At 37.9% G+C, this 16,043-nt stretch overlaps 1 protein-coding gene across 1 annotated transcript in view; it reads left to right on the top strand.

The window, feature by feature from the left end:
• Positions 1-6,371: 6,371 nt before the first annotated feature.
• Positions 6,372-16,043, top strand: part of LOC142143127 (kyphoscoliosis peptidase-like) — a 43,029-nt gene continuing 33,357 nt past the window's right edge. The window contains exons 1-3 of the mRNA XM_075200840.1: positions 6,372-6,539; positions 11,331-11,439; positions 14,194-14,311. Of these exons, the coding sequence (XP_075056941.1) occupies positions 6,372-6,539; positions 11,331-11,439; positions 14,194-14,311 (395 nt within the window). The remainder of the gene's footprint in view (positions 6,540-11,330; positions 11,440-14,193; positions 14,312-16,043) is intronic.

Raw genomic sequence — 16,043 nt, 5'->3', positions numbered from 1 at the left:
CTGATAATCACTCCAAATTACAATGATGTATAATTCCACATAAACGTTACCCAATCGGATAAATTTAGTTATTTTTATATATTAATCCATTCCTTTTTCTAATGCACATTTCATACAACAATACATTTTAAAGAAAAGAGAGATGGACCCAGATTGAATCTACTTCACACGGGCTTAGCCCATAAATCCACCATTCTTGTGGTTCATATAACGTTTACAGTACTATACATCACCCTTATTCGAATGTTACAATAATATGTATAATATAATATATTTTCCTCTGGTAAGTATTTATTAATTTATGCAGCTTTACTGCTTTTGTAACTCAATCTGATCCTTCTTATCTTATATCTATAAACTTAATTGAACACCACATACTATTCCGTGAGCTCCTAAGTCTGGTGTTCTTACAATTCTTATAACACATCGGTTACAAGGTTGAGCCTCATTGCATTTTAAAAAGAGATATAATATCAAATAGTCTCCTCGTATAGAGGGTGACCATTTTAATCGCAAAATTCCAATGCTTCATTTAAACCTCTCGGAGAAAGGGTCCCTAATTTAAAGATCCAAGAGGATTCACATTGACATAATCTCCGGAATCTATCCCCTTTTCTCACAGTAGGCAATACCTGTTCCAAACCCGTGATCCTAAGACACCCTGGATTTTTTCTGTGTACCTCCAAATAATGTCTCGACACACTATGTGTCAAGAGACCATTAAGGATATTACATCTGTGTTCGCGGAATCTTACTTTAAGCGGTCTCATAGTTCGACCAACATATTGAAGATGACACTCACATTCCAACATGTAAACAATATATGGAGTGTCGCAATTAATAAAATGTTCAATGGGAAATTCTTCCCCACAAGTGTTTGACCGTACTTTCATAGTTCTATTCATAATGTGGTCACAAGTTAAACATCTTGATTTGCCACACTTATAGCATCCCTTAGGTTTATCTGGGAGCCATGTGACATTATTTGTGCACTTCTCTTGTTTTAACATGCTGGGAGCTAGTATTCTTTTCAGATCCATATTTTTTCTGAAAATCACTTTCGGTGTACTATCCAAAACATTCTTTAATATATTGTCTTCCTTAAGAATATTAAAATTTCTCCTCACAGCATTGCCAATTTGTCTGGACTTGGCATTATATATTGAAATAAAGGCTGGATTGCTATTATTAAATCTATTCTTTTTTGTTATTGTTTTGTCTCCATCTGAAGATTCTAATAGAAGACTCCTATCTAAGGTAGAAACATGGGAAACAGCTTCCTTAAGTATACTCTCAGGATATCCCCTCTTATTAAAATTATCTATCATTTTATCAGATTGGATCTTAAAATCATAATCTTCTGAACAGTTCCTCCTTAGCCTACATAATTGGCCTCTGGGTATGTTGTTCACCCATGGACGATGATGTCCACTCTCATAATGGAGGTAATTACAAACATCTGTTGGCTTGTTGTAATTTGAAGTTATGACTCTGTTTCCATCAGCTGGGTGGGATCAAAGCTCTCTACTTCCATAACTTTCAGGCCCAAAGGGCTACAACCATGACACTCTGAAAAATGCCTTGATACAATGTGGGACTTGAGACCCTTGACAATATTTGTTCTATGTTCCCTAAAACGGCTTTTAAGGGAACGAGTGGTCCTGCCCATGTACTGGAGTCCACACGGGCACTCCAGTATGTAGATCACATTAGTTGTCTCACAATTTATAAACTGTGAGATGGAGTGTTGTGTCCCATTAGCTTTGGATTTTACTTTAGATATTCCATTTGAAATGAATTTACATGTCAGGCACACTCTCTTGTTGCATCTAAAACATCCCGACGGCTTAGGGGGTAACCATGAATGCATTTTTAATATACTAGGAGCTAGCAAGTTCTTTAGCTTGCTATTCCTCTTATATATCACTCTGGGTTCTCTATCCAAAACATTACTCAAGACAGTGTCTTTGTGGAGGATCTTATAGTTATTCGTGACACTTTTCTTTTCTTTACTTTACTTTTCTAAAGTACAATTCTGTCTAATTCTACATATCTGTCCATTTGGGATGTGTTTGATCCATGGCTTGAAATGTTCACTTTTGTAATGTAGATAGGTACTTGAATTGACCAGTTTATTATAGTTCGTTGATATTTTATTATAATCCTTATTCACTGACAGGGTGATATCCAGGAAATTCACAGAAGGAAAACTAAATTGGTAATTTAAAATCAAATTATAACTATTAGTATTCATAAAAGTGAAAAACTCAGAGGCTAGTTCAGCCCCCCTATCTCAAATAATAAAAATGTCATCAATATAACGGCCATAGAGCACCAGGTTCAATCCAAAAGGGCCGCCCAAATGAAGCGGTCCTCCAATGCCCCCATATAGACATTGGCAAAGCTAGGGGCAAAACTAATGCCCATGGCTGTCCCCGTTGTCTGTAGATCAAAAGTGGATTCAAGCAAAAAACAATTGTGCGTTAGTATAAACATAATTGCCTCAATAATAAAATCTTGGTGTCTCACAGAGAATTCTCCTTATTCCTGTAAAGCTTCTTTTGCAGCCTGAGTACCCTTGTGATGTGGAATATGAGTATAAAGTGCCTGGACGTTTAGGGTGAGAAAACCCAACTCCGGACGCAAGTTAAATTTTCAATAAGATTTAGAACATGCATTGTATCTCTAATGTAAGACCACTGGAAGACAACACAACTCTGAAGAAAGTGATGAACATAACAAGAAAGATTAGAGGTTAAAGACCCTATACCAGAAATAATAGGGCGCCCTGGTGGTGCAGTGAGTTGTTTGTGATTTTTCGGTAAATAATAAAAAAATGAAGTGATAGGGTGTTGAGTGAAAAGAAAATTATGAATCTCCTTGGTTATCACCCCCTCTGTGAGTGCTAAATCCAGCAGGGTGCAGAGTTCCATTTGAAAATCTCTAGTTGGATCTTTTTCAAGAACCTGGTAAAAATTGGAATCTTGTAAGTGCCTGAGAGACTCTTTTATATAATATTCCCTGTCCAGGATTATATTGATGACCTTTTTATTATTTGGGATAGGGATGCTGAACTAGCCCTGTTGCTCTGCAACAACAGGAACGACAGGACCGCCCCCTGACAACTAGGAAAGCCAGCAGTGGGTGTTCCATATCACCAACCCACTCCACTTATTGCCCCAAACCCCGCTCCTCCTCTTTGCACCAGGTGCCCTCACAAAAGAATTTTTTTTTCCTTTCCTGATTTCATTTATAACACAGCTGCAACACGCAACTGCATATACATGTTTTTTAGTTAAATGCCATCTATACTACTGCATTCAAATGAATACTTTTCCATGTTAGATTGAGAGGATAAATAAAATATTAATCTTTCCTCTAGGAAGAATACATAGACAAATACACCTAGTGATCGATAGAGCATATTATAAACTCAAATATTTCGTTTTTTGCGAGGGCACCTGGTTACTCATTTTTTTTGCTCTCCTTTCCTTAATGAATCAGGCCCTTAATGTTTTGGCACCATTTTCATAGCAAAACAGCATTTTATGTATTATTTGCTAACATTTCTTTATATAGTGTCATCATATGACACAGCACCTTACAGAGAATATGCAATCATTCCAATCAGTCCCCACGTAAGAATTTTAAGCCCCAATTTTTTTGGGCCTCCTCTATAGATGTTAGGGCATATTGTCGCAGGGGATGTACCCACACCACATTGGTTGTGGTTGATTCATCAAACCCAGCTAGAGGGCAAAGCCAGAAAAGCTGCACCAATGCTAGTTACAGCTGTCTGTCGGAGTCAATAATGAAAAGTGCAGTCCTTGATTGTCACCCCTCATATACACACTGGCTAACCAACAGTATGCATAGTGCCCACATAGTATCTGTATACACACAGTGCCCCATAACACCCTCCAATTTCACAGTGCCCCTATAGTATCCCACAGTACACACATGGAACCCCAGAGTATGAACCGTGCCCCTACAGTATATTGCAGTACACACATTGCCCTCCTAGTACCCTACAGTTATACACAGTTCCCCCATGTTGCTGGCTCCATGTCAGTATCATCAGTACAACACATAAGTGGACAAATTACCTGTGTCTCTATATGAGTTCTAGGTTCTGCTCCCCACCCTCGCCATCCTGCTTCCAACTGCATTTGGTGCATTGCTTCTGTATTCAGGCCATGCAATCATAGTGCTGTGAAGACCTGTGTGAGCAGTATATAGCTTTAATTATGACACTCCATCCGGAGCAGAACCAGGCACCAGGGGGTATACTCCATTCTGCACAGGTCCGGTCCGATGCTAGCAGTTGTCAGGGCTGGGAGGTTTTGGAGGGTCAACTTGCCTGGGACCAGTATTTTGTAAGCAACCCCCTCCCCCCACCCTGGGCCACCTAGAGGGGTTTGTGGCCCTGGGTACAACAACTTTCCAAGAAGGGATGTGTGTCATCACACAGTGGCGGCATTGAAGAAGGCATGGCCACATAGTGATGGGGGTGTGACCGACATGGGGTATGGCTGTGCCTCTTTAAAAATGACACTTTATGTATTAAAATGGTGTTGCTCTCACCTACCTGTTATTGCAACTTTCACAGCCTTTTACTGGATTATTTTATTGATCCTGGAATGTTGGGACCTGTTTGGAAAATGTATAGGTACCTGAAATATGGAAAGCAGTGCAGTAGGGTCCTGTGATGTAGTGTGTCATTCTTGCTCAGATAGTTGTAAATTCTTGTTTCAGCACACATGAGTCATGTTCTAAAAACCCACTCTCTAAGGCAGTAGCTAAAAGTACTGGCATTACTCATAAGTCTACTCCACCGAAGAACATTGGCCTATTTGCAATAAATGAAGACACATTTCTTTGGGTTCTTTGCAAAGTATTCATTATGAAAAAATGTTGTACCATTACAGTACTGGCCTACTTGCATATTGTCTCTAGGAAATCTTAAAAGGTTGAATTAGTGTATTTATTTTATGTGTAATGAATGTGTGTCATGGATAAATATAGAAACGCAGAGTGGAAATTGTTTGACAGAGAAAAAGTGTACAAAAATATAAAAGCAAAAATATAAACCTGGACCTCAAGATCATGTACGGTAAGATATGATAAAAGAGAGAAATCTCATACTGAATTATGTAAAGTGAACGTCTGAAGAGTATATGAATATATGAGTTATATTTAACATGACAATGTTTTTTTCAGTTTCAGATCGCGATGAGAGCTATAAAACTGCTGAAAAATTCAGTAAGAGCACACTTAGTGAAACATTCTTTATTTTTATGTGCATTACTGTAATCGCCTAACTCTCAATAGCAATGCTAATGCCACTGGTCTTGATTACCATTTAACTGATGTAGCATGGTAATTTTAAAGTGATGTTTATAATATATTAGAACATTTCATACAGCCCATTTTTCTTCTGATAGAATATATTAGACGACAATCCTTAAGGTTCACACTATAACACGAATTCTAGAGTACCCAATTCTGTATAATATATTCATGAGTCAATTTTAAACCAGTATACTACACAATATCTACACATAGTTTTTTTTTTTAGTACAAAAATAAGTAAATAGAAATAATTAATTTGGAAAATACACTATATTAATTAAGTATTAAGATAAAAAAAACTTTCAAATTAGTGTGCTAAACAAAACTATATAAAAAAAAGTATATAAAGTATAAAAACTTGTAGAGTAATACATTACCAATTACAACATCAGATACTCTAATATTCAGAATGAGTTAAAGTCTAAAAGTCTGGACTAGAATGTAATGAAGAAGCTATAATAAAAGTACAAATAACTAAAGGAAAACACTCACCAGACTGTTTATATTAAATATCTGTAGGATTTTTTTTAAAAAAGATCAGTTTACTAATCTTCACTCGCATTCACACCCTCTACTTCCCAGTGTATAATGCAGCCTCATCCTAAACCCTTAAAATATATTGGCCAATGAAAACTCTCCTTTTGCACAATGACCTTTCAATTGCAGAAGCACCCGATCCATTGCACAGAAAACCTCCCTATCATTCAGAATCCACATTCTGGATACTTCTTACTTACATATTTTACTTTATTAAATTCCCACTTGGTTTTTAAGTATTATGTTTCACACTACAAAATAGGTGGTAAATTTTGAATTTCCTTTTCTCTTCCAATCCTTTCTTATTGCAATATTATTTCTCCACCCTGATTGAAAGATTGATGCTGACATTTGTTGGGGTAAAATTGATGTATTTAATTTAATCAGTCTTAACTAAACTTATTTTCAACTAAATTAAGCTTAGTCTGGCACTGGCAAGTCTATATCCAGTTTTTAAATAATTAATTACACAAACCCGTAAGATGAAGTCTACTAATTATGAATGGCAAATATTACTGCTTAATGATGTTTTCAGTAATGAAATTACTATATCCTCTTACTACATAGATTATCCCTGGGACGGATCTAATAAGAAGTCTCTAACAATAGATCTAAAGGCGTTTGAGAAATTGGATGATTTTGCTTCAAAGGTACAAAGTGACTATTCTTAGTCTAGGATTGTGGTGATGAGAAATCACTCTTAGTTAATTATGCTAGAAGCAGGGCCAGTTTTAAGTGGATGCCCAAACAGAGGGCCTGGAGGCCCTATCAGCCGTAGGGCATCTCTGGTATTTGGTAATACCACAGACCCACTATAATAAAAAGAAAAACAGAGCCATGTCTTTCTCTTTATGCATCAATCCATCATTCCTACACAATGCTTAAAGGGAAGACATGGTTCTGATTTCCAGAGGAGAAGAGCCGTTAAGGTTAAAGAGCTGCTCAAGGGGGAGGGGCAGAGGAGAGAGAACTAGAGAGTAGGGGGTTAGAGAGAGAACCAAAGAGCGCAGGAGAGAAGAGAGATCCAGAGGGAACCAGAGAGATTTGGAGAGGTGAGAGAGTCAGATAAGAATGGTGAGGAGAGAGAACCAGGGAGAGAGAGAAACTGTGAGGAGTTAAGAAGACAGAACCAGGGTGAGAGAGAAAAGGAGGGGTTGGTGGAGGGAAGAGAGCCAAAGAGAATGGGGAGAGGAAAAAGCAAATAACATGGAAAAGTTAAGAGAAACGATTGAGAGAGAACCATGGGGATCTAAGTGAGAGCCATTTAGGGGGAAAAAAAACTATGAGAGGAGATAAGAGGGGACAACTACAATATCAAAAGCTCTGGCTGCTCTATGGGTAGTCAGGCACACAATAGATGTTGCGCAGGGCCATGTATTTGTAAAGGTTGGCCCTTGGGGTCGGGGTGGAATATATTCACGGAAAAATACAGCAAATTGTCCAGTACAGGGCTAGATAAACAATGAGCCTGATGGGGCAACGTGGTAGGGGGTCAGGACAATGAGCGGTGCGGGGTGGTGATGTGGACTGCCCGCTGTTGGCTTCCCTGGTTGCTACGAAGGTGGCCCCATTATTTGATATCAGCAGGCAGCCAATCACAAGGCTGCCTGTTTCTGAATGGGGTGGCGTCTGCACGTACAGAGGCTCTCACGAGAGTGTAACTGTTGTACCAACTTCCACCCAGTCCCAGACGGAGGTCAGCAGCGCTTAACACAACAGGTAGGAACAATTTATTTTTAACTTGGGATATGTGATTACAGGATATGTGACAACAGGGGTATGTGACACCAGGCATAGGTGACAACAGGGGATATGTGACACCAGGGATAGATGACAACAAGGGATATGTAATACATGTAAAAACAGGGGATATGTAACACCAGGAGATTTGTGAAAACAGGCCCAACAGGGGATATAGGACTACAGACTCAACAGGGGATATGTGACAACAAGGTATATGTGGCAACAGGTGATATGTGACAACAAGGATATGTGACAACAGAGGATATGTGATATATGTGACAACAGGGATATGTGACACCAAGGGATATGTGACAACAGGGGCTATGTGACAACAGGGGGTATGTGATACATGTGACAACAGGGAATATATGATTCATGGAATTCTGAGACAGTTAAACAAACCGTCCACCACCAACAATCATTCCATAGTAAAGTCACGTATATCACATTTCTTCTCCATTCTGGTATATTTTAACCATGCACACATGCTTTTATGCATTGAGTTTCTGCCACATGATTGTCTGATACTTGCATTAACTAGCAGGTGTGCAGGTATAGCTAATAAAGTGGACAATGTGAATGTCTATATGTGTATAAGTCTCTGCTCTCATCTTATCATCTCAACCTGTTCACTGGACCCTATTCCCTTCCAACTACTCTGCTCCCTCTCCTCCACCGCATGCCCACCTCTAACTCACCTCTTCAACCTGTCTCTCTCCACTGGCACATTTCCATTCTCTTTTAAACATATGCTCATCTCACCTATTCTAAAGAAACCATCTCTCGATCCAGCCTCTCTATCCAACTACCGTCCTATTTCTCTCCTCCCCTTTGCCTCCAAACTACTTGAGCGATTTGTGTACAAACGTCTGTTTCAATTTCTCTCCTCACATTCCATTCTTGACTCTCTGCAGTCAGGCTTCTGCCCCCAACATTCCACTGAAACTGCTCTCACAAAAGTGACCAATGATCTGCTTACTGCAAAATCTAATGGCAATTTCTCCATACTCATTCTCCTGGACCTCTCTGCTGCTTTTGATACTGTTGATCACCCTCTTCTCCTACACACCCTTCACTCCATTGGCCTTCATGATACAGTTTTTTCCTGGTTCACTTTCTACCTATCAAACCGCTCCTGTACTGTTCTACCTCTGGCACATCCTCCCCTGCACTCGCACTATCTGTTGGGGTCCCACAAGGCTCTGTTCTTGGCCCTCTTTTCATTGTACACCTCTTCTCTTGGGGCACAAATTCACTCATTCGACTCTCGAAACCACCTCTACGCTAATGACTCCCAAATCTATATCTCTTCCCCTGACCTCTCTCCTTGTGTACTATCATGTGTAACCAAATGTCTTACTGATATATCCACATGGATGTCCCAATGCTACCTAAAGCTCAACATGTCCAAAAGAGAGCTTATTATTTTCCCCCCTGCCAGAGTCACCACCTACCCTCGGATCTCTCTCACTGTCAATAACACCACAACTTCTTCATTCTCCAAAGACCGCTGCCTTCAAACTTGACTCCGCCCTCTGCTTTATTCCTTACATTTAGACTCTCTCCCAGTCCAGTAAAAAAAAAAACATTGCCAGAAATCGCCCTTTTCTAACCCAACATGCTACCAAAATTTCTTATCCATTCTCTCATCATCTCCCATCTTGACTATTGCAACATTCTGCTATCTGGCATTCCTGATACCCATATATCCACACTTCAAACCATCCTAAATACTGCTGCAAGACTGATCTTCCTCTTTCACAGCTCCAGATCTGCTGCACCACTTTGCAAATCCCAACACTGACTCCCTGTGTCCTCCAGAAAAAATCTCATATCAAAATACTCTCCCTCCTGCCCTCTTAGATCTACATCTACATGATAATATATATATATATATATATATATATATATATATATATATATATATATTTATATTTATATATTGTAACAAAGGGAGGCATTTATCTGACAAGATGCAGAGAAAGCATACAAGCAGAATAAAACATTGGCACAGTTATGAACCTAGATTGAGGTTAAACCAGGTAAAGACTTATGTGTAGTTTAAAGTTTGGTTAACTTACATAATTTGAAAGCTCCTTCCTCTCAGCAAACAGACAGGGTGTGTCTGTTAGTGCAAACAGAAGCACTGATGGGAGTTTCCTCCTTAAAGAGAAGGTGGGTGTGTCACCTGCCCATCAAGCTAAGACTGGGGGAGGAGTATCAGGTATAAAAGATTGTTTGTATCATTTGTTCAGTGAGACCAACGCTGGGAAAGCTGGCTGGTCTTGAGAGAGCTGGTCTATGTCTAGCTAGCGTTTAGGGTCTCCATATTTGCTGTGAAATTCATATGGTGTCAAATACATTTTAACCATCCTGACAATAAAGCTGGATAAAAAGAAGAAGTTGTTCTTGTGTGCTTTAGCAGTAGCGGGCTCTTGCCACAATATATATATATATATATATATATATATATATATATATATATATATATATATATATACATACACATACCATAGACAGTGTTTTATATTTATTTATACACAGATTCAGGTTTTATTTCTTTTATTTATTAATCAACCATTGTTTGTATTTTTGTCTTCAATGGTCAATAAAATAACATGTAAATCTCAACTATCACAATTTCATCAGGATAGTCCTGATTAGAGGGGACTATCCTGAAAAATCAGGAGCTTGGCCCGGCATGAGGGACAGCTGGGACATATTGTTAGAATGGTAGCACTATGTTCCGTCTCCTATTATGCCTGCCGTCTCCCCGGTGGTTTAGTGAGACCGGAAGTGGGACGGAGACAGAATGTCTGAAATGCGCTACTGCGCATGCGAGGACAGCCGAAACCAGAAGTTCGGCTTTTTCACGTCCATTGAGACTTTGTATGGACAAGATGCAGCATCAGTAGCTGTGTCCTCTACCTAACATTAGTCCCTTAAAGCTCCCAGTCAGTGACTGGAGCTCCCCAGATATAATAGGAGCCTGTACCCACAGAATACACTGCTATGCTGACGTGCAGCATACTAGAGTGCTTGCATCTGTATATATGTACCTGAATACAGTAAACTACATAAGAGTGTATAATGCATAAACTGTATGAACCTGTCTGCTGTACTACACAACTGTCTTCCAACTGTGAGTACCTGCATCAAATCTATGTGTCACCAAGTTCAATAAACAGCAACCGGTTTAAGTTTGTGACTTTGCATCCATTTAACACCGCTGACATCTTTCACAACATCAAAAGTATAACCAATATGCATTGCCATTCTTCACTTTACATAAATGCTGTGTGAACCAGTTAGTGGTGCACTCTTTATATAAGGGAGCATGTAAGTGGTTGGAGGGAAGTACAAGCAATGACCTCCATGGTGCTGATCATGCCAACACACAACTGGCCACACCCACACCTCACTGGCCACTCCTCCGGCGGGACAGCACTTCTCACAATAGGCCCTTAATAATCTTCAGCCCCCCAGGTCCATGTGGACCTTAATCTGGCCTTGGTCCTGTAAACACAAATAGTTGAATTCATCAATGGTGCAAATGTAATTGAAGTATTTTCCATTTTTTGGAACACAGGATTAAGTAGACAATTCTTGATTCAACGTTTTATATTTTGCAATAAGAAAGGTTTACATCTTATATTGTGATTATTCCTGATTGTACTTATTTGTATGCTCCATAACAGCATGACACCAAAGGAACACTGGAACAGTTAGTGAAGGAACTTATACATGATGCTAACACAGACTTGAAGAAAACAAGAGTTATCTGGATATGGATATGTTATCATATAGGTAGGTCTAATATAATAATGTCTTATGTCAAGCTAGTAAAATAGTTTTATTTCATTTCCAACATATTAAAACTAGTCAGCTATATTTGATTTTTTTAAGTACAACATTTCAGCTGAACACTGATGGAGGCTTTATAGGCTGAAACTTTGGATTGTTAATATGACACATATCATGTATTTAAGAATTTGAGAACAGTTAGGGGTCTATTTACTAAGCTTGTGATTACCCAAAATATGGAGAAAACAGCTGCTTAGGCCATCACAGCTCTTCTTTTAATATATCCAGCAATTAAAGCAGGAAAATCAGATTACTCTGGCCTTAACCTATTTAACACTGGTCACTGCAGTCCCCATAGAATTCTATGTGGATTGTGATGTGAAGCAATTTAACAATCAGTGGAAAGAAAAGCTCAAAATACTACCGCCATCTCAAGATGGTGTTAGCTCACCTTTTTAATGGAGTCCTTGGGAAATTAGCCACGCATTGTGCAATAGCCACACAGTGTCAGAGCTTCCATTCACTGGCAGTGTCAGGCTGCCAGTGAAGGGGTTTCTATTTGGCCACCAATGTTAAATATTATTTAATGTTTTTATCACTGCTTATTGTGTCAATAAACAAATTACTGATTTCCACATTTAAACAAAAAATTATTGTTGGAGCAGCTGCGCGATACTTAGCTGTCACATCAAGACTGGCCCATGTGCTGTGGAACTGAAAGATACACCTATATTATCATGTGTTATCCTTTTTCTGTATGTGTGGAAGTTGAGATGAGCACATTGATCAAGAAGTATTGCAGTGCGCTTTGGCTTCTCTTCGTAGATGTCCTCTGTCTATATATATGTATGTATGTTCAGCAAACAACTGATTTAATTGTCTAACAACAAAGTGTATTTTTACTTAAAGACCGAGGTTGAATACCTCCACTTCTAAGTTTTCATACCGCCATTCTAAGTTTTCATACCTCCACTTCAAAGTTTTCAAACCACCACTTCTAAGTTTCCACTCGACCACTGCATAGGAGGCTAACGAAGCCATACATCTTATAAGAGGGAGAGAACTCTAATGTCTCCTTCAGCAAATTAAGGTGACACAACATTTACTTGTTTGTAAATATCAGTCCAAGTAATACTTACCGGGCTTAGGGAGAGAAATATACCTACAATATCCGTTATGGAGATTAACAATAGAAATATATTATAAACAGTTACAAGAAAAATAGGAATATATCCGGTAAATGGATTATGTTGGCTGACAAATACTATCCCCTATGAGTAAAACCATACTTTCATGATAATTACATGTTTTTGAAGTAGAGGAAAGAGATGTGGTTTGCAATTTTTAATATATTAGGTGGATGATTTAATAGTCTCCTAGGAATTTGCTAGGGTGGGATATATAAATACCGTACTAATTCATAAGTAAGTCATATAGTATAGCAAAGAATTCTTCCTGATTAAGAGTTAAAATCACAGAAGGCACAAATATATATAAATGACAATGATACCAAGTGAAAATACATAACGAGGATATAAATTAATGCCCTCCCTCTGGAAAATAATAGAAAAACAATAATAGACTAGGAATAATGCATACTGTAAATATTAGAGATTTATAGGATAAATATATGACACCCAAACAGAATTGGTGAGGAGGATGTGTATATTTTTTTGTTCTTTTCATTTAAAGGACAATATGCTTTGAAAATACAAGATAAATATAAGATTGAGTGTACACATACCAAACTGTATCTGTGATATAGCTCAAAACAAGAACTTTTATACGATTCATGAAATAGAGGTGTTAGCTGATCCTTTTCTCTTTCTATATAAGTCTGGCTTCATCATAAGGATTTATGTATTTTTAACATTGTATTTCTTTATTTCTTACTTTATGTTTTTCTATTTTATTTTTAATATTTCGCAAGAAAAATACTTAGAGTAAATATATAGATTTTAAATATTGATGAATTAAATGGCCATTTTTAATTACAAGGAATACTGAATTTGTAGACTGGAGTGCCTTTTATCTCTTTCTGTGTTCAACCTCGGTCTTTAAATAAAAATAGCTTTATCTGTTGGAAATGCACCCCATCAGGAAAATAGATGAGAATATATCCGAAAATCTAAATAAAGAGGAGAGTTCCCTTCACTTGTGTGAAATCAATCTCCTTTTACATGTATATAACAACAAAGTTTCTGAATTGTGTTAAGAGGTTGGTAAATAGAAAATTCACTGAATACAGGGTTTTATACGGGACTATATGTATAATGCAAGTGAATACACTCTGCTTTCTCATGCCGCTGTATCTATTATTTCTACTGATAAACCTATCTGGTAAAGCCCTAGTAGCAAAAAAAAAAAAAAGAAGAAGAGAATTACCAACACTATGTCTATGCTGCCCCATGAACAGTGTTACCCCATGTATGTGCCTTTATGCTTATATGGTAAGGAACAGCCCTAGCTGTACATAAAGGCCTTGTCGCTGTTGCAATTTACCCCATTTGTGTCATGCAGTAAACACCACAGTAATCTACACGAGGAGGAATTGTGGTGTCTATGACTTCAAAACATCCCACCCCAACTCCAAATAATCTCAGATATCTTCAACTGTAATAGAAAACTAGAACCTTTTCATACATATTTGTGTATTTAAATAATAGCTGTGTATGTATAGCCACCAGCATTTGTTTCTGTGAGTTTCATAGCACCCAAAGGTCATTATTTAATTCTGGGATATTTCTTCCAATGCAGAGTACGATATTCAAGCATATAAAAATCCAGCTCTAATATCTACTGACCCAGATGTCATATTCCGTACAAGAAAGGGAGTATGTGGTGGATATACCTCATTGTTTCAGCACATGTGCAGGTAACATAAATAGCTTGAGACATCACCATCATAAGTATATGTGTGTTACCTTCACTTATTTATTCCATCATAGAACTTTGATAACTGTGGGTGGACCCTCCTACTGAACGTACAGGATTAACAGATTATTGAGCGCTACTAATCGGTTTTAAAATCATATGCTTTGTATCATATCCATCTCTCATACACTCCATAACATTCATTCATGTCAACACCATTATAGTCATCATAATGCACAGGACAGGACAACCTCTTGTCTGTGGCGGATTGTATAATGTACATATATATTAAATATTCAGCAAAGCAGTCCTGGTACATCACTAAAGTAAGATGAAGAGAAGCACACATTTGTTAAGCCTGCGCTGGTTCCTGTGTATTGGTAACAGCATGGAGCCACTCCTCTTATTGTATGCATGGGTATGTGACTGTAGTGTAAATTTACAATAGAGGTTAATAAGCTAATGTTATTTAAACTTTAAACTTTAGTGTGTACTTTCACACTAGCATTACACTATTTAGCCTAGACACATCCAGTATTTTGGCCACCCGCATTTCTTTAGTAACATGCTGAATGTCCCACAGTATGCTCACCATCATGCTCACCGTCATGACTGTGCACTGTAGTTCAGGGACCTTTGTGTTAGAATTAATCTAAAGCATTAGAAACTATTACATATGTACTTATATTGTAGCATTCACGATATTAGAGGTTAGAATTTGGGAAACGCATATGCGTGATTCCAAAAGTAGAATGGGGGCTATCAACTAATACTGTGTGATATTATATATACTGTTGGGTGGCTGCCATACATACCTGTCAACTGTCCAGAATTTCATGGTATTATAATCCTGAGATTTCATTTTTTAACTCTTCTTTTATAACAATAGGTAGTAGACAGAGGATAGATAACATTTGAAGAGAAATCAGTAGTTATGAACATGGTATGTAACATAAGTAATGTAAAAAAATTGTCTAAAATATCAGACAACTGGAACCTGTAATCTGCAACTATACAAAATAAAAACAGAAAAAAAGTGAATACAGAGTCATGTAAGGATAGGGTCAAGAGCCAGAACAATTTGATGAGATTTTAATTTGTTAATATAGGGAATAGTACTTATTATTTTCCAAGCATTATCAAGGACCTATCGAGTGGAAACAAAGCCAAATTAATCTGGGTCAATCAAATAAGTTAGGTACATATTGAGCCTGTTTGCCAAACCTTTTGAAAAAACCTTGATGTCTGTGCTTATCAGGCAAATAGACATATAGCTGGCACATTTGGTTGGGTCATTGTTAAGTTTGGGTATTACAATAAGATTGGATCTGGTGGAGTCAGGGTGGAATTTCCCTCCTCTCAAATACATTTGATATTCATGGCCAAGTATGAAATCTAATATATACAAAGGTTTTCTAGTAGGACATTGTGAAGCCATCATGGCCAGGGCCTTGGAGGATTTCTGGTATTTGATTGTATTAGAATTATTTGATAGTAATTAGAAAGTGAGCTCTCTCATAAGCTGGGCCCTTCCTATCCTTTGTTTCATGTCTGCATTTATTTTGTCTACCATGTTTCTGTATTTCCTGTTTCCCCTACTGTGGCTCATTACAAATCTACGATAACAATGATAATAACCTCCTCTTCTATTATATCTGTGTTAAGCTTACAACTGTATTATTTTGGAGTGGCCATGACGGCTTGTGCGGCTATTTCTTGCCAGCATTGTACTT

This window comes from Mixophyes fleayi, chromosome 3 (genome assembly GCF_038048845.1).
Source record: "Mixophyes fleayi isolate aMixFle1 chromosome 3, aMixFle1.hap1, whole genome shotgun sequence".
Lineage (NCBI taxonomy): Eukaryota > Metazoa > Chordata > Amphibia > Anura > Limnodynastidae > Mixophyes > Mixophyes fleayi.
The sequence above is the reverse complement of the archived record's forward strand: the minus strand, read 5'-3'. Positions and strand labels throughout refer to the sequence as shown.